At 52.6% G+C, this 19594-nt stretch overlaps 1 protein-coding gene across 1 annotated transcript in view; it reads left to right on the forward strand.

Moving 5' to 3' along the window:
* The first annotated feature begins 1242 nt into the window (after positions 1-1242).
* The window catches only part of IRF8 (interferon regulatory factor 8), a 32829-nt gene continuing 14477 nt past the window's right edge, over positions 1243-19594 (forward strand). The window contains exons 1-4 of the mRNA XM_066582860.1: positions 1243-1257; positions 4621-4794; positions 14119-14302; positions 18282-18346. Of these exons, the coding sequence (XP_066438957.1) occupies positions 4621-4794; positions 14119-14302; positions 18282-18346 (423 nt within the window). The 5' untranslated portion in view covers positions 1243-1257. The remainder of the gene's footprint in view (positions 1258-4620; positions 4795-14118; positions 14303-18281; positions 18347-19594) is intronic.

Here is a 19594-nt window from a genome sequence, read left to right on the forward strand (position 1 = left end):
GAAGCCCCAATAGGATTGGAACCACTCTGACCCCCCCCCCCCCTTCCTACAGGACTGGGACCCCCCCTGACCCACCCTACAGGACTGGGACCCCCTCTGACTCCCCTACAGGTCTGGGACCCCTCTGACCCCCCCTACAGGAGTGAGACCCCTCTGATCCCCCTACAGGACTGGGACCCCTCTGACCCTCCCTACAGGACTGGGACCCATCCCCCTCTTACCCCCCCTATAGGTCTGGGACCCCTCCACAGGACTGGGACCCCTCTGAAGCCCCAATAGGATTGGAACCACTCTGACCCCCCCCCCCCCCTTCCTACAGGACTGGGACCCCCCCTGACCCACCCTACAGGACTGGGACCCCCTCTGACTCCCCTACAGGTCTGGGACCCCTCTGACCCCCCCTACAGGAGTGAGACCCCTCTGATCCCCCTACAGGACTGGGACCCCTCTGACCCTCCCTACAGGACTGGGACCCATCCCCCTCTGACCCCCCTATAGGTCTAGGACCCCTCCACAGGTCTGTGACCCCTCTGACCCCCCTACAGGACTGGGACCTCTCTGACCCCTTCCTACAGGACTGGTACTCCTCTTACCCCCCCCCCCCCCTACAGAACTATGACCCCCTCTGACCCCCTACAGGTCTGGTACCCCTCTGACCCCCCTACAGGACTGAGACCCCTCTGACCCTCCCTACAGGACTGGGACCCATCCCCCTCTGACCCCCCTATAGGTCTAGGACCCCTCCACAGGTCTGTGACCCCTCTGACCCCCCCTACAGGACTGGGACCTCTCTGACCCCTTCCTACAGGACTGGTACTCCTCTGACCCCCCCTACAGGACTGAGACCCCTCTGATCCCCCTACAGGACTGGGACCCCTCTGACCCTCCCTACAGGACTGGGACCCATCCCCCTCTGACCCCCCTATAGGTCTAGGACCCCTCTGACCCCCCCTACAGGACTGGGACCTCTCTGACCCCTTCCTACAGGACTGGTACTCCTCTGACCCCCCTACAGGACTATGACCCCCTCTGACCCCCCTACAGGTCTGGTACCCCTCTGACCCCCCTACAGGACTATGACCCCCGCTCGTTGTAGTTTCTCGGAAAAGCCTTCGCTTAGAAGAAGCCCTGTGCAGAGCTGGCCCCGCCCCTCTGGCATCCCTCCCCCTGATTGGCTGGGAGGAGGGGTCAGCCAGGTTATTGCAGGGAGAGCCGTCAGATATCAGTACAGAGAGCGGAGGAGAGCGCAGCGCGAAGGTGAATATTACACTATGTTATATACGGGGGAGGACGGTATGTGCCGGATATACACACCAGAACTATGGTATACAGGCAGGGGATTATATATGATGCCAGCTGTTATACCCACATATTATAACTGCCTTATTATATACAGGCTGGAGTAAGACAATTCTATGTAACTGATAGTATAATATGCAGGCAGGGATAGGACACACATAACGATATATATATATATGTACACACACTTTAGAATTAATTATACAGGGGGTCTTATAGTCATTATAGTGTATATAATAGAGTATATACCGTAGACATGATAGTATACAGAATATTACATACAGGGGTATTATAGATATTATACAAAATAATATATGCATTATATACAGACAGTCGTAACACATGGATATTATATGATAGTATACACATTATTACATACATGGGGTATTAAAGACATTCTAAATAATAGTGTAAACTTTATATACAGGGGTGTAATATACATTATACATGGTAGTATACTACAGGAAGCGTTATAGATATTACACATGATATATATGATAGTCTGCACACTATTACATGCAGGGGGTATTAGAGACATAAATGATAAGATATACAGGGGGTATTGTATAGATTATACACGGATTGAAAGTAGAGATAATACTATAGACATTATACATGATAATATACACATTATGCCCAGGGGTTATTATATGATAGTATACACAATACTATATACATAATTGTAAACCTATTATTATATGCTGCCTTATATATAGTAGTGTACAGCTTATTATACATGAGGGGGTATTCTATAGACATTATACACATTATTATATACAGTAGGAGGTAATACTATATACAGTATATACACAAGGGGGTATTATAAGCATTATACATGATAGTATATATATCATTAGAGTTAATACAGAGGATATTCTAGACATTCTACGTATAGGCAGAGGTAGTATAGATGCTGTTGTATGAGAGGTATTATACACAGCTGGCGATACTCATTATAGTGGAGCCTGCTACAATGTATCACTCACAAATACTCCTCCCTTCACTATTGCTCTAGCTATACCTTGTAGGAACACGCTGCTGCAGAACCTCTTAGGATGTGTTATATAACACTCTACTTATACATGTGACCCTCTATCTCGGGGTGCAGAGCTTTGTTTGGTCTGAAGACCACTGCTAAGGGCTGCCAGCGTATGCCATAGTAAATCAAAGGACTCCCACATATTGGGAGAATGGGGGTCACCTCCCCCAATCAGCACTCTAGCCAGGAGACAGTGTATGGGGGTCTCCAGTGTAGATGATGGATGCCGAGGGGCGGCCGGGCATCTCATACATCCTATAAGCTACAGTATTGGTGAGTCTTCTCTGTATATGTAGCGCCCTGCGGTGGGCGCTCTGCTGTCTCGCTCAGTGGTAGGTAGTGAGTGCCGCCCTGGACCTGCACGCTGCGCGCCCGCGGTGGGAGATGCTACCTGGACTATATATAGATGCACAGGAAGCCGAAGGTGGTTTGTAGAATAAGCAGATTTCCTCCACAGGGGTGGGGGAGGGGTAAAGGTGTGATTTCTGGGTAACCTTTCCACGGTCCCCCACCTTTACCTTGTTCTAACTCTGCCCCTACAGCTCAGCGGGGTGCACGGCTCCGGGACACGTATGATGGGTTGGAGCTCATTGTAGTGTTTACAACAAGGGTTTGCAATGAGATGGCGTGCTGCTTGTTGCTATTGGAAACAGTCAGCAGGCATGTCGACACCTCTGACTGCTGGGCTCCATAATGAGACAGTTAGTTTCTCCTATGTCAGATACTTGGTGCCATACAGAGACAATGTAAGGGGTCCCCAGTGTGGAGGATTCCCCAGAGTAGAGGGGGGTCCCTCCAGAATGGCAGATGGTATCCTGGGTGGCACCAACTGGCGCTGCAGGGCTCTCCTCTACCCGGGACAGAGCTAGTGGAACCAGGGCTATCTCTTGCTTTGGTCTGATAGTGTTTGCTACCACAGCCCCGTAGCGCTAGGGATAGTGGGCGATGGCGGGAAGGGAAGAGCCGATCCGACAAGCAGAATCCGGAGGCGCAGTCACAGTTGCAAGCAGAATGTTCCTGGAGCGCACGTAGCGCGATCACTGACCCCGTGGTGCAAAGGCTAGGGGGGCTGTCAAGTCTCCATGTGCCTGATAGCGGGGTCTAATCCAAAAGGCGCAGCCGCCCTGATACATCCGGAACAATCCCTATGATTCAACTTCATCCTCAGGCGGTGAGCATGGGGTGGGCCGTGAGCACATGGCGGGCAGTACAAGTCCGTCTGCTGGACGATATCACGTCTCCAGATCGTTCCTTTTCAGCTGGAGACGCTCCAACTTCTAACGAGGCTCCTCCTAGGAGGAACCCAGAACTAGTGGCCGAGTCGGAGGCCCGGAGACATGAAGCATCGACGCGCCAAACACACCGCGTCCGCTCACAGCAGCGGCTTCCGCTACATGCAAGGGCTCAGACCTCTTTCCGGTTCCTGTTCCACCAGTCACATGCTCTCTTGCGCCAATCACAGCATCCACAATATAATGTACAAGTTGGCGCTATGAACATTGACCATTAGATGGCAGCAAAATCACACAAACATAAAAACATATAAACATTATCAGCACAGGGGTATTAATTACCATATCAGCGATCCATCTGCTCCCCATCACCGCCCAACCCCAAAGAGCCACCCCTCTACAACAACAAGGCCCGAAATGCAAGTCGCCAGAAATAATTCTGTTTGGGCACTGAACAAGTAGGGGATGCTGAGAGATTTCAGCTCTGAAGCCTACAGAAGTTATCCGCTTCCCCGCTGCTCTCTACTTCCTGCTGCAGCAATGGAGCTGTGACCACTGGTGAGCTGGTGATTGGCTTCAGCAGTCATGTGACTCTGAGTCGGGAGATCATTGCTGCGAGCAGAGAATGGCGAGGGATCGTCGGGATGGGCGCAGCGAGGGATCGTCGGGATGGGCGCAGCGAGGGATCGTCGGGATGGGCGCAGCGAGGGATCGTCGGGATGGGCGCAGCGTGGGATCGTCGGGATGGGCGCAGCGAGGGATCGTCGGGATGGGCGCAGCGAGGGATCAGGAGGCGTCCTTTTTGTAGCTTTTACATAATACTGAATACTTTTCAAAATATTTTTTCTCTCTGGACGACCCCTTTAAGCAGGAGGCCTGCAGCCATTCTTTAAACTCGGACCATTGATCCGAGTGAACAATCAGCAGAGTGATCGTGCGGATCGCCAGCGGCTGCCGTATTACAGCTCCTGCGGGCCGCGATCCGCCGCCACTGCTCTGCACTGGATCTACTTACCTATTAACTCCTTACGTTACATTGTTTCCTTCTAGATGTGCGATCGGAACGGCGGCAGGCGTCTCCGGCAGTGGCTGATCGAGCAGATCGACAGCTCCATGTACCCCGGGCTGGTGTGGGAAAACGACAGCAAGACTCTCTTCCGGATTCCATGGAAACACGCCGGCAAGCAGGATTACAACCAGGAAGTGGATGCCTCCATATTTAAGGTAAGTACCTTAGACCCCGAGGGGGTGCGGGTCTACACCGCCGCCAGCAGTACCAGCACATATTTGTCACACGTGTAATACTGGCACTATAGCCCCCATTGGTTTAGAATTGGGTAATCAGATGTGCGTTTTTCACACACATGGACCCAGTAAGATCAATGGGTTGACGTAACTCCGCAGCGGATACAAACGTGCAAAAACCGCAAGAATGACCAAAATATGTAGCAGTAACAAACCTTGTGTCACTTCTCTGCCGCTCGCCGCTTCTGAGCTGGAAGCTGCCAGATCGCAGGGAAGCTACAGTTCTGAGGTTTCCATTAACCTGAATGGCAGAACAGTTGCTCGGACCCCGAGTCCAGCGGAGTCGGGGTCTTTGTGACTTGGTGTTGGTCACAGTGTAACCCCGCTGACAATCCTTGTATACAGTGGTGCAGCGGGACACCGCAGTCTAACAGCATGTTCTAGTGGGAGGACCTCGGCAGGAGACCCCATCTGTGATGTCCATGTATTAATAGGGGATATGGGCACCTAGTTATAGGGGGACGCTGTGACCCCATTACTTGTCCGTGGACAGGGGGACCCATTAGTCTTGTGAGATAGTTCTGCCCGGCTGCTGCCGTATAACTGCATACATGACATCTCAGGTCTTGGGTTTTGGGTGTCACAGGTGTATCCAGGTGAGGTGGTTTGCATACTCCGCCGCTGAGAGGGGCGGGGTTAACGAGATCGGCAGGTACTTCCTTCTTACGGGGCAAATAAAACATTCAAATCCTGCATGTCGGGATGTTTGTGTACAGAATAAACTTCTCTAAATTTCTCATGTGGATTTGTCATCATAGTCCGCTGGGGCTCCTGCAGTACATTATATACATTGTCAGCGGACTATCTGTACATTATATCATTATATACAGTCACTGGACTGTCCGTACATTATATAGTTAGCGGACCGAGCGTACATTATATATATACATTGTCAGCGGACTGTCTGTAGAATTTATATGTATATATATTATATACAGTCACTGGACTGTCTGTACATTATATAGTTAGCGGACCGAGCGTACATTATATATATACAGTCAGCGGACTGTCTGTAGAATTTATATGTATATATATTATATATAGTAAGTGGACTGTCCATACATTATATACAGTGGGGAAAAAAAGTATTTAGTCAGATCCCAATTGTACAAGTCCTCCTGTGACATCATCGGTGACCTCAACTGTGAGAGACAACAGGAGAAAACATCCAGAACATCACAGTCTGATGGGTAACGGATTTATGTGCAAATTAGGGTGGAAAATCAGTATTTGGTCAATAACAGCCGTTCATCTCAATCCTTTGTTATAAATCCTTTATTGGTAATGACCGAGGTCAGACGGTTTCTGTAAGTCCTCCCAAGGTTGGCACACACTGTTGCTGGTATGTTGGCCCATTCCTCCATGCAGATCTTCTCTAGAGCAGTGATGTTTTGGGGCCGTCGCTGGGCAACACGGACTTTAACTCCTTCCAAAGGTTTTCTATAGGGTTTAGATCTGGAGACTGGCTAGGCCACTCCAGGACCTTGAAATGCTTCTTACGAAGCCCCTCCTTCATGGCCCTGGTGGTGAGCTTGGGTTCATCGTCATGCTGAAAGACCCAGCCACGTTTCATCTTCAGTGCCCTTGCTGATGGAAGGAGGTTTGCCGATACATGGCCCCGTCCATTCTTTCATGTATATGGATCAGTCGTCCTGGTAACAGCCCCAGAGCATGATGTTGCCCCCCCCCCCCCCCCCCCCCCATGCTTCACAGTAGGTATGGTGCTCTTTGGATGCAACTCAGCATTCTTTCTCCTCCAAACACGACGAGTTGTTTCTGCCAAACAGTTCTGCTTTGGTTTCATCTGACCATATGACATTCTCCCAATACTCTTCAGTCGGCCCCGGACATGTACCGGCTTCAGCAGGGGGCCACGTCTGGCACTGCAGGATCTGAGTCCCTGGTGGTGTAGTGTGTTACTGATGGTAGCCTTTGTTACGTTGGTCCCGCTCTCTGCAGGATCTGAGTCCCTGGTGGTGTAGTGTGTTACTGATGGTGGCCTTTGTTACGTTGGTCCCGCTCTCTGCAGGATCTGAGTCCCTGGTGGTGTAGTGTGTTACTGATGGTAGCCTTTGTTATGTTGGTCCCGCTCTCTGCAGGATCGGAGTCCCTGGCGGTGTAGTGTGTTACTGATGGTAGCCTTTGTTACTTTGGTCCCACTCTCTGCAGGATCTGAGTCCCTGGTGGTGTAGTGTGTTACTGATGGTAGCCTTTGTTACGTTGGTCCCGCTCTCTGCAGGATCTGAGTCCCTGGTGGTGTAGTGTGTTACTGATGGTGGCCTTTGTTACGTTGGTCCCAGCTCTCTGCAGGATTTGAGTCCCTGGCGGCGTAGTGTGTTACTGATGGTAGCCTTTGTTACGTTGGTCCCAGCTCTCTGCAGGATTTGAGTCCCTGGCGGCGTAGTGTGTTACTGATGGTGGCCTTTGTTACGTTGGTCCCGCTCTCTGCAGGATCTGAGTCCCTGGTGGCGTAGTGTGTTACTGATGGTAGCCTTTGTTACGTTGGTCCCAGCTCTCTGCAGGATGTGAGTCCCTGGCGGTGTAGTGTTTTACTGATGGTGGCCTTTGTTACGTTGGTCCCAGCTCTCTGCAGGATCTGAGTCCCTGGCGGTGTAGTGTGTTACTGATGGTAGCCTTTGTTACGTTGGTCCCGCTCTCTGCAGGATCTGAGTCCCTGGTGGCGTAGTGTGTTACTGATGGTAGCCTTTGTTATGTTGGTCCCGCTCTCTGCAGGATCTGAGTCCCTGACGGTGTAGTGTATTACTGATGGTAGCCTTTGTTACGTTGGTCCCGCTCTCTGCAGGATCTGAGTCCCTGGCGGTGTAGTGTGTTACTGATGGTGGCCTTTGTTACGTTGGTCCCGCTCTCTGCAGGATCTGAGTCCCTGGCGGTGTAGTGTGTTACTGATGGTAGCCTTTGTTACGTTGGTCCCAGCTCTCTGCAGGATCTGAGTCCCTGGCGGTGTAGTGTATTACTGATGGTGGCCTTTGTTATGTTGGTCCCGCTCTCTGCAGGATCTGAGTCCCTGGCGGTGTAGTGTGTTACTGATGGTGGCCTTTGTTACGTTGGTCCCAGCTCTCTGCAGGATCTGAGTCCCTGGCGGTGTAGTGTGTTACTGATGGTAGCCTTTGTTACGTTGGTCCCCGCTCTCTGCAGGATCTGAGTCCCTGGTGTCGTAGTGTGTTACTGATGGTAGCCTTTGTTACGTTGGTCCCGCTCTCTGCAGGATCTGAGTCCCTGGTGGTGTAGTGTGTTACTGATGGTAGCCTTTGTTACGTTGGTCCCGCTCTCTGCAGGATCGGAGTCCCTGGTGGCGTAGTGTGTTACTGATGGTAGCCTTTGTTATGTTGGTCCCAGCTCTCTGCAGGATCTGAGTCCCTGGTGGTGTAGTGTGTTACTGATGGTGGCCTTTGTTACGTTGGTCCCGCTCTCTGCAGGATCTGAGTCCCTGGTGGTGTAGTGTGTTACTGATGGTAGCCTTTGTTACGGTGGTCCCGCTCTCTGCAGGATCTGAGTCCCTGGCGGTGTAGTGTGTTACTGATGGTAGCCTTTGTTACGTTGGTCCCGCTCTCTGTAGGATCTGAGTCCCTGGCGGTGTAGTGTGTTACTGATGGTGGCCTTTGTTACGTTGGTCCCGCTCTCTGCAGGATCTGAGTCCCTGGTGGCGTAGTGTGTTACTGATGGTAGCCTTTGTTACGTTGGTCCCAGCTCTCTGCAGGATCTGAGTCCCTGGTGGTGTAGTGTGTTACTGATGGTAGCCTTTGTTACGTTGGTCCCGCTCTCTTCAGGATCTGAGTCCCTGGTGGTGTAGTGTGTTACTGATGGTGGCCTTTGTTACGTTGGTCCCGCTCTCTGCAGGATCTGAGTCCCTGGCGGTGTAGTGTGTTACTGATGGTGGCCTTTGTTACGTTGGTCCCGCTCTCTGCAGGATCTGAGTCCCTGGCGGTGTAGTGTATTACTGATGTTAGCCTTTGTTATGTTGGTCCCGCTCTCTGCAGGATCTGAGTCCCTGGCGGCGTAGTGTGTTACTGATGGTAGCCTTTGTTACGTTGGTCCCGCTCTCTGCAGGATCTGAGTCCCTGGCGGCGTAGTGTGTTACTGATGGTAGCCTTTGTTACGTTGGTCCCAGCTCTCTGCAGGATTTGAGTCCCTGGCGGCGTAGTGTGTTACTGATGGTGGCCTTTGTTACGTTGGTCCCGCTCTCTGCAGGATCTGAGTCCCTGGTGGCGTAGTGTGTTACTGATGGTAGCCTTTGTTACGTTGGTCCCAGCTCTCTGCAGGATGTGAGTCCCTGGCGGTGTAGTGTTTTACTGATGGTGGCCTTTGTTACGTTGGTCCCAGCTCTCTGCAGGATCTGAGTCCCTGGCGGTGTAGTGTGTTACTGATGGTAGCCTTTGTTACGTTGGTCCCGCTCTCTGCAGGATCTGAGTCCCTGGTGGCGTAGTGTGTTACTGATGGTAGCCTTTGTTATGTTGGTCCCGCTCTCTGCAGGATCTGAGTCCCTGACGGTGTAGTGTATTACTGATGGTGGCCTTTGTTACGTTGGTCCCAGCTCTCTGCAGGATCTGAGTCCCTGGCGGTGTAGTGTATTACTGATGGTGGCCTTTGTTATGTTGGTCCCGCTCTCTGCAGGATCTGAGTCCCTGGCGGTGTAGTGTGTTACTGATGGTGGCCTTTGTTACGTTGGTCCCAGCTCTCTGCAGGATCTGAGTCCCTGGCGGTGTAGTGTGTTACTGATGGTAGCCTTTGTTACGTTGGTCCCCGCTCTCTGCAGGATCTGAGTCCCTGGTGTCGTAGTGTGTTACTGATGGTAGCCTTTGTTACGTTGGTCCCGCTCTCTGCAGGATCTGAGTCCCTGGTGGTGTAGTGTGTTACTGATGGTAGCCTTTGTTACGTTGGTCCCGCTCTCTGCAGGATCGGAGTCCCTGGTGGCGTAGTGTGTTACTGATGGTAGCCTTTGTTATGTTGGTCCCAGCTCTCTGCAGGATCTGAGTCCCTGGTGGTGTAGTGTGTTACTGATGGTGGCCTTTGTTACGTTGGTCCCGCTCTCTGCAGGATCTGAGTCCCTGGTGGTGTAGTGTGTTACTGATGGTAGCCTTTGTTACGGTGGTCCCGCTCTCTGCAGGATCTGAGTCCCTGGCGGTGTAGTGTGTTACTGATGGTAGCCTTTGTTACGTTGGTCCCGCTCTCTGTAGGATCTGAGTCCCTGGCGGTGTAGTGTGTTACTGATGGTGGCCTTTGTTACGTTGGTCCCGCTCTCTGCAGGATCTGAGTCCCTGGTGGCGTAGTGTGTTACTGATGGTAGCCTTTGTTACGTTGGTCCCAGCTCTCTGCAGGATCTGAGTCCCTGGTGGTGTAGTGTGTTACTGATGGTAGCCTTTGTTACGTTGGTCCCGCTCTCTTCAGGATCTGAGTCCCTGGTGGTGTAGTGTGTTACTGATGGTGGCCTTTGTTACGTTGGTCCCGCTCTCTGCAGGATCTGAGTCCCTGGCGGTGTAGTGTGTTACTGATGGTGGCCTTTGTTACGTTGGTCCCGCTCTCTGCAGGATCTGAGTCCCTGGCGGTGTAGTGTATTACTGATGTTAGCCTTTGTTATGTTGGTCCCGCTCTCTGCAGGATCTGAGTCCCTGGCGGCGTAGTGTGTTACTGATGGTAGCCTTTGTTACGTTGGTCCCGCTCTCTGCAGGATCTGAGTCCCTGGCGGTGTAGTGTGTTACTGATGGTGGCCTTTGTTATGTTGGTCCCGCTCTCTGCAGGATCTGAGTCCCTGGCGGTGTAGTGTGTTACTGATGGTAGCCTTTGTTACATTGGTCCCGCTCTCTGCAGGATCTGAGTCCCTGGTGGTGTAGTGTGTTACTGATGGTGGCCTTTGTTACGTTGGTCCCGCTCTCTGCAGGATCTGAGTCCCTGGCGGTGTAGTGTATTACTGATGGTGGCCTTTGTTACGTTGGCCCCGCTCTCTGCAGGATCTGAGTCCCTGGCGGTGTAGTGTGTTACTGATGGTAGTCTTTGTTACGTTGGTCCCGCTCTCTGCAGGATCTGAGTCCCTGGCGGTGTAGTGTGTTACTGATGGTAGCCTTTGTTATGTTGGTCCCGCTCTCTGCAGGATCTGAGTCCCTGGTGGTGTAGTGTGTTACTGATGGTGGCCTTTGTTACGTTGGTCCCGCTCTCTGCAGGATCTGAGTCCCTGGCGGTGTAGTGTGTTACTGATGGTGGCCTTTGTTATGTTGGTCCCGCTCTCTGCAGGATCTGAGTCCCTGGCGGCGCAGTGTGTTACTGATGGTAGCCTTTGTTACGTTGGTCCCGCTCTCTGCAGGATCTGAGTCCCTGGTGGTGTAGTGTATTACTGATGGTGGCCTTTGTTACGTTGGTCCCAGCTCTCTGCAGGATCTGAGTCCCTGGTGGTGTAGTGTGTTACTGATGGTGGCCTTTGTTACGTTAGTCCCCCTCTCTGCAGGATCTGAGTCCCTGGCGGTGTAGTGTGTTACTGATGGTATCCTTTGTTACGTTGGTCCTGCTCTCTGCAGGATCTGAGTCCCTGGCGGTGTAGTGTGTTACTGATGGTAGCCTTTGTTATGTTGGTCCCGCTCTCTGCAGGATCTGAGTCCCTGGCGGTGTAGTGTGTTACTGATGGTATCCTTTGTTACGTTGGTCCCAGCTCTCTGTAGGATCTGAGTCCCTGGCGGTGTAGTGTGTTACTGATGGTAGCCTTTGTTACGTTGGTCCCGCTCTCTGCAGGATCTGAGTCCCTGGCGGTGTAGTGTGTTACTGATGGTATCCTTTGTTACGTTGGTCCCGCTCTCTGCAGGATCTGAGTCCCTGGCGGTGTAGTGTGTTACTGATGGTGGCCTTTGTTACGTTGGTCCCGCTCTCTGCAGGATCTGAGTCCCTGGCGGTGTAGTGTGTTACTGATGGTATCCTTTGTTACGTTGGTCCCGCTCTCTGCAGGATCTGAGTCCCTGGCGGTGTAGTGTGTTACTGATGGTGGCCTTTGTTATGTTGGTCCCGCTCTCTGCAGGATCTGAGTCCCTGGCGGCGCAGTGTGTTACTGATGGTAGCCTTTGTTACGTTGGTCCCGCTCTCTGCAGGATCTGAGTCCCTGGTGGTGTAGTGTGTTACTGATGGTGGCCTTTGTTACGTTAGTCCCCCTCTCTGCAGGATCTGAGTCCCTGGTGGTGTAGTGTGTTACTGATGGTAGCCTTTGTTATGTTGGTCCCGCTCTCTGCAGGATCTGAGTCCCTGGCGGTGTAGTGTGTTACTGATGGTAGCCTTTGTTACGTTGGTCCCAGCTCTCTGCAGGATCTGAGTCCCTGGTGGTGTAGTGTGTTACTGATGGTGGCCTTTGTTACGTTAGTCCCCCTCTCTGCAGGATCTGAGTCCCTGGTGGTGTAGTGTGTTACTGATGGTAGCCTTTGTTATGTTGGTCCCGCTCTCTGCAGGATCTGAGTCCCTGGCGGTGTAGTGTGTTACTGATGGTAGCCTTTGTTACGTTGGTCCCAGCTCTCTGCAGGATCTGAGTCCCTGGTGGTGTAGTGTATTACTGATGGTAGCCTTTGTTACGTTGGTCCCGCTCTCTGCAGGATCTGAGTCCCTGGCGGTGTAGTGTGTTACTGATGGTAGCCTTTGTTACGTTGGTCCCAGCTCTCTGCAGGATCTGAGTCCCTGGTGGTGTAGTGTGTTACTGATGGTAGCCTTTGTTACGTTGGTCCCAGCTCTCTGCAGGATCTGAGTCCCTGGCGGCGCAGTGTGTTACTGATGGTAGCCTTTGTTACGTTGGTCCCAGCTCTCTGCAGGATCTGAGTCCCTGGTGGTGTAGTGTGTTACTGATGGTAGCCTTTGTTACGTTGGTCCCAGCTCTCTGCAGGATCTGAGTCCCTGGCGGTGTAGTGTGTTACTGATGGTGGCCTTTGTTATGTTGGTCCCAGCTCTCTGCAGGTCATTCACTAGGTTCCCCCGTGTGGTTCTGGGATTTTTGCTCATCGTTCTTGTGATCATTTTGATCCCACGGGGTGAGATCTTACGTGGAGCCCCAGACCGAGGAGATCATCAGCGCTCTTGTATCTCTTCCATCTCTAATTATTGCCCCCACCGTTGGTTTCTTCCCACCAAGCTCCTTGCCTCTTGCAGATTCAGTCTCCCCGTCTGCTGCGGCCACAATTGTGTTTCTGATGTCCTTCGGCAGCTCTTTGGTCTTCACCATGGTGGAGTTTGGAGTGTGACTGCTGGAGGTTGTGGACAGGTGTCTTATATACTGATAACAGGTAATAAGTGGAGGACAGAGGAGCCTCTTACAGAAGAAGTTACAGCTCTGTGAGACCCCGAAGTCCTGCCTGTTTGTAGGCGACCAAATACTGATTTTCCACCCTAATTTGCACATAAATCCGTTACCCATCAGACTGTGATGTTCTGGATGTTTTCTCCTGTTGTCTCTCACAGTTGAGGTCACCTATGATGTCACAGGAGAACTTGTACCATTGAGATCTGACTAAATACCCCCCCCCCCCCACTGTATATATAAAATGTACAGACAGTCCGCAGACTATATATATATGTGTCCGCACTTTATATATATATACAGTCTGCAGACTGTCCCTACATTATATATATAGTCATCGGACTGCCCGTGGTACGGCCCGGGGCCACAACAGCCATCAGTCTGTGAATACGGATTGCTGGCTATGTGGTACAAAGCACCAACCCAAATACATTGGACCTCTGCTGAGCAAACAGCCGGCTGAGAAGCGAGCCTGCAGGGGCAGCTGATGGGGGATTATTCTCAAGAATCGTGGGGGTAAAGATTGATTTTGCTGCAGTTTTCTTGCGGCAAAACTGCAAATTGCCCGTGTGAAACGCACCTAAGGAGATAGAGTGATGTCATAAGGGGGCGCTCTGCCAGCATTGGTCCTGCTGGGTTTTGGATGAAGGTTAGGAAAGAGAATCGGTTATATTTCCGCTAGGATCGGCCGTACAAGTGTCTCCTGCATCCTGGTGTATGCCTGCAGATCCATCAGCTATATGTAGTGCATCTCCCCCCAGATCCCTGCTGACTCCTGGCCCACCAGACACTCGCTACACATCTGGGCTCAGGAGAGAATGAGTTCTGAGATAAGCGGTGACACAGGAGCTGGCGGCCCATGGTCTCTGTCCCGGCTAGGATTGGAGAAGGGTCTCAGTGCTGATAATGTGACATGATGTAAATCTTCCTAGTAACAGAAGGAACCTGCTTCTTCCCTGTCTTGGTAGGCCTGGGCGATATTCAAAGGGAAATTCAAAGAAGGCGACCGAGCGGAGCCGGCCACTTGGAAGACACGATTACGCTGCGCCTTAAATAAAAGTCCGGACTTTGAGGAGGTGACAGACAGATCGCAGCTGGACATCTCAGAACCCTACAAGGTCTACAGGATCGTCCCAGAAGAGGAGCAGAAGGGTAAGTGAGCCCCGAAATTGCGGCGAGGGGTTGGTGAGCCCCGAAACTGCGGCGAGGGGTTGGTGAGCGCCGGAACTGCGGCGAGGGCTTGGTGAGCGCCGGAACTGCGGCGAGGGCTTGATGAGCGCCGGAACTGCGGCGAGGGCTTGATGAGCGCCGGAACTGCGGCGAGGGCTTGGTGAGCGCTGGAACTGCGGCGAGGACTTGGTGAGCACCGAGACCGCTGAGAGGACTTGGTGAGCACCGAGACCGCTGAGAGGACTTGGTGAGCACCGAGACCGCTGCGAGGACTTGGTGAGCACCGAGACCACTGAGAGGACTTGGTGAGCACCGAGACCGCTGCGAGGACTTGGTGAGCACCGAGACCACTGAGAGGACTTGGTGAGCACCGAGACTGCTGCGAGGACTTGGTGAGCGCCGAGACCACTGCGAGGACTTGGTCAACGCTGACATCGCTGCGAGGACTTAGTGAGCGCTGACATCGCTGCGAGGACTTAGTGAGCGCTGACATCGCTGCGAGGACTTAGTGAGCGCTGACATCGCTGCGAGGACTCGGTGGCTTGCTGCATCATAAGGAAAAGGAACCCTCGGAAATCTAAGCACTGAGGGAGAAATCGCTTATTAGTCGCCAGTTGCCTCGTTTCATCTCACTGACACAAATGACTAATGAGCGGCTTCTTCCAGAAGAGACCCCCGGAGCGCTCTGCCTCCATTCACTGACTGACTGTCGCTTCTGCGTGAGATAGTCGTTGGGGAGGCGGCCACGTGCTCATACGACCAACCGCACTCCGTGTAAAGGCGATTGTAGAGTGATGGCCGGGCGCTGATATGGAGCTGCAGAAGTGAGTTCAGGGCTTCAACAGACAAACGTGTTTGCGGATCAGACGTGCGAAATGCGACAAAGCGAAGCCATTGATTTCATTGTTTCTCACATGCAATTCCTACGCATGAAAAAACACCCCGGCCGCGCCCGATCTCACCGGTTGGGGTTTTTTTTATGCGCAATAGTGCGGAGTTTGACCTGTAAAAGCCCTTTGACCTGTTCCTGCAGCGATACGCTCCGTGGCCCGCGGGATCGTCTGTTTAGGCCCTAAAAGCGAGCAAGTAATTTTCAGGTTGGAAGCCCAAAAACAAACAGATGGCTAGTAGACCCCTAAACTCCAGGACAGCAGTTGGATGTCCTCCCGGCGTTCATCTTATCCAGGACTAGATGTGGCTTCAGAAAAGGGGACTGATACAATCACAATGTCGCCCCTAAAGGGCCCAATACCCGGACAAGAGCGTTCATCCAGAAGAATGCTTGCACTAAAGTTCTTGCCTGATTATCAGCTGCATAAAAGGCCCCGGAAATAGGAGATGCGCCGGTGAGGAGAGTTGGGGGGATTAGATGAACGGTCACCGGAGGCCCTAAAAGTGGTTCCCCCCTTGGCCTATAAGAGGCTCTCGGAGGCTCCTTGTGTGTAGTGACCTCTTCTTCTGCTTGTAGAGCTTGTTGGCCACTAGATGCCTCTACGACGCAGAGAAGAGACTTCACCCCGTTACCAGAGGGGGCGCATTATTGGGGTAGGAGAAGCTGGGTGGTCGTATCCATGAATTGTCCCCACCGGCCATTCTGACCAGGCTGTTAGGAGGTGTTGGGACCAGTGGATGGGGGCACACAAGGTGACCAGGCTCAGGACGCCCCCTACAGACCACCAGTAGAGAGGAGCGTCTGATCAGACTGTTAGGAGGTGTTGGGAGCAGTGGATGGGGGCACACAAGGTGACCGGGCTCAGGATGCCCCCTACAGACCACCAGTAGAGAGGAGCATCTGACCAGACTGTTAGGGTGTGTGGGGGCCAGTGGATGTGTGAGGGCACACAAGGTGACTGGGCTCAGGACGCCCCCTACAGACCACCAGTAGAGATGAGCTGCTGACCAGACTGTTAGGGGGTGTTGGGACCAGTGGATATGTGAGGGCACACAAGGTGACTGGGCTCAGGACGCCCCCTACAGACCAACAGTAGAGATGAGCTGCTGACCAGACTGTTAGGGGGTGTTGGGACCAGTGGATGGGGGCACAAAGTGACCAGGCTCAGGATGCCCCCTACAGACCACCAGTAGAGAGGAGCATCTGACCAGACTGTTAGGGTGTGTGGGGGCCAGTGGATGGGGGCACACAAGGTGACCGGGCTCAGGACGCCCCCTACAGACCAACAGTAGAGATGAGCTGCTGACCAGACTGTTAGGGGGTGTTGGGACCAGTGGATATGTGAGGGCACACAAGGTGACTGGGCTCAGGACGCCCCCTACAGACCACCAGTAGAGAGGAGCGTCTGACCAGACTGTTAGGGGGTGTTTGGACCAGTGGATGGGGGAACACAAGGTGACCGGGCTCAGGACGCCCCCTACAGACCACCAGTAGAGAGGAGCGTCTGACCAGACTGTTAGGGGGTGTTGGGACCAGTGGATATGTGAGGGCACACAAGGTGACTGGGCTCAGGACGCCCCCTACAGACCACCAGTAGAGAGGAGCGTCTGACCAGACTGTTAGGGGGTGTTGGGACCAGTGGATGGGGGAACACAAGGTGACCGGGCTCAGGACGCCCCCTACAGACCACCAGTAGAGAGGAGCGTCTGACCAGACTGTTAGGAGGTGTTGGGGACCAGTGGATGGGGGCACACAAGGTGAGCGGGCTGAGGACGCCCCCTACAGACCACCAGTAGAGAGGAGCATCTGACCAGACTGTTAGGAGGTGTTGGGGACCAGTGGATGGGGGCACACAAGGTGACCTTGAGGCGGTACAATATGGTACTAGAGCCTCCCTACAAGCGGTCGGTTCTCCACAGTAAACGACGCCTTCGCTCTGATATTCTAATCACTTCTAACAATGTTACAATCACACAGAGGAAGCGTCATTCAATCCAACAACTTCTAGGGGAGGAGGTTACTGACAGTGAGTGTATATATATACTCCTTCTAGGGGAATGATTGGATTAGATCAGTGCCAACATGGCAGGGGGCGGGGCTTATCACGACGTATGATCTCACCCCCGTCGGTCTAAAAAAGGACAGGGCCGTTATAAAAATAGACGGGTGCAGATTGTGACTGCTTTTTAGATCCTGAAATTCTGCAGCATTTCCACATCCAAAAAGCAGTCAAAATCTGTACCCGGTCTATTACGAAACAGCCCTGCCCATGTCCACCACATGTAAACATCCCCCAGTATAATAGCGACACCCCACAGCGTACCCACAGTCTGTGCTGCAGCCACTCCGTGTCCTGCTCTCCAGCTGCTGCCGCTGCTCCCTCCAGCCTCCGCTGGCAGTGGCTGTGCTCATGCCACCGGCACTCCGTCTTCTGCTGCCGGCGCTGCTCCCTCCAGCGTCCCTGCTGCTGCCGCTGAACTCTCTGCTTGGTCTGCCGCTGCTCCCTCTACTCCGTCCGCCGCCACTCCCTCCGCCGCAGACGCTTCCTCTGCTAAGGCCACACACGGGGTTTGACATGTAACGCCCCCAGCTTCTGATAGGCTGGGGGCGTTACAACATGTCAGACGCCTACATTATGTTGCCAACCCTATCTTCCGGTGGCGACATAATACAAGTATACCGGGGAGCCGCGGCCCCTGCCTGTATCCACTAACGTGGTGAGTGGCTGACGGCGGCGTGTACCAGCAGGGAGGGCACTGTGTGCCATGCGTGCCATAGGTTCGCCACCACTGGATTAGATTCTAGTTGGCCCATGTAATGGCCGGTGGACGATTGTTGGTCTCATTGATCAGTATTCGTCTTCTGATGCATATTGCTCTGTGTAAACAGTTCTTGTGGTTGATGAAGATCGCGAAGCCGGATCAATCAGCCTTCTGGCCAAAACTGATGGATTTTAGTAGCATTTATGAAGCAATTTTCACTATTATTGTCAAGTCGTCTGGTTAATTAACTATTACCTCTCTGGATTAACGGATGAACTCGTTATAATGACTCTCTTTGGTTCGTTAGGTAAGCTGGTGGCCGGATGTCTGAACGAAGTCACAGAAATGGACTGCAGCTCGTCAGAAATGGAGGTGAGCAATAATGAGGCGGCATCAAGTGTGGAAATGGAAAGGGCCCTTAAAGCGACCCTCCGGGCCGGGACAAACAAAGATGGCCGACCACCTGATACACACTGTCTATTAGTATGCTTCATTAGTCCATGACATTACACCTGCTCTGATTGGCTAGTGCTGCCCACATGACCAGTGCTGACCAGTCAGAGCAGCCTGTAGTGTCTCCAGCTACCAATGCATGCTATTCCCAGTGCGAATCAGGTAGTCAGAGAGGCGGTTCGGCCATTTTTGTTTCTCCGGGCCTGGAGGGTCGCTTTTACTAGATGCTTCTTATGAAAGTAGCATCACGGCTGGAGACTTTCAGAACTTTTGTTCTGTCTGGGCCGTCGGTGCGTGAATCGCCACAAGTCACATAGCAGATTAACTGCATCATAATCACATTGCGGTTGGTGCAGATCGTCCGGATGAGTCCGGCTTCACACTACAGTATTTGTGCACAAAGCCCAGAGGATGGAGCGCAGTGATGTCATTGGTTCCTTCACATCTCCGTATTTTGCGCACGCATTTAGATCATGTGACAAGATCTTCCGCTTTTCTGTTTTTTTGCGTCTCGGAGGTCCCAAAGCCGTCAGTAGAGGATGCGCGGTACGCAACTGGATGTGTGAAATACTGCGTGACAATCATCACACCCGGAACTAATTAGTTTCATTCCGGCGTTTGTTTGCCGCACGCAAAAGAACACGACCTGCGGGAGCAAAAATGACTGTAAAATACACAAAAAGCATCATCAGGCGGCCGCCAATACGCTTCCAGCCGGGGGAAGGGGTCCTGCTGGGTTGTGCTTTAATACTAGGAAACACACTGATAACTGCCTGAAATAGTCCGCGTACCGTAAAGACTAAACCGCGCGGTGGGCACCAGTGCCAGCAGGCCGGGCATGTCAGGAGCGTGTAGGAGTCTTACAAACCATCAGCTGTAGAGGTAATAAATTGTGAAGAGATATCTGAGCCGGCCGTGTAAATGGGCCTTCCCACGACACAAAAAGTGCCCGCGGCAGAGACTGCGCCCAGCTGTGGCTGCCAACAGCTGCACAATTTTGCTGACTTCATCACCAAGTTGTGCTTTCACTGACTGTCATGGCTGGCGGAGTCTCTGCCGCCAGCGGTTAATGTTATGTGGGAACGCACCCTAGGGAAGCAGGATTGTCAGGTGCTTTCATCAGCACTGATTGGCCCCTTTATGAGACCCCCGGCCCTCTCACGATTG

This window comes from Eleutherodactylus coqui, chromosome 11, assembly GCF_035609145.1.
Source record: "Eleutherodactylus coqui strain aEleCoq1 chromosome 11, aEleCoq1.hap1, whole genome shotgun sequence".
In the NCBI taxonomy this organism is placed as follows: domain Eukaryota; kingdom Metazoa; phylum Chordata; class Amphibia; order Anura; family Eleutherodactylidae; genus Eleutherodactylus; species Eleutherodactylus coqui.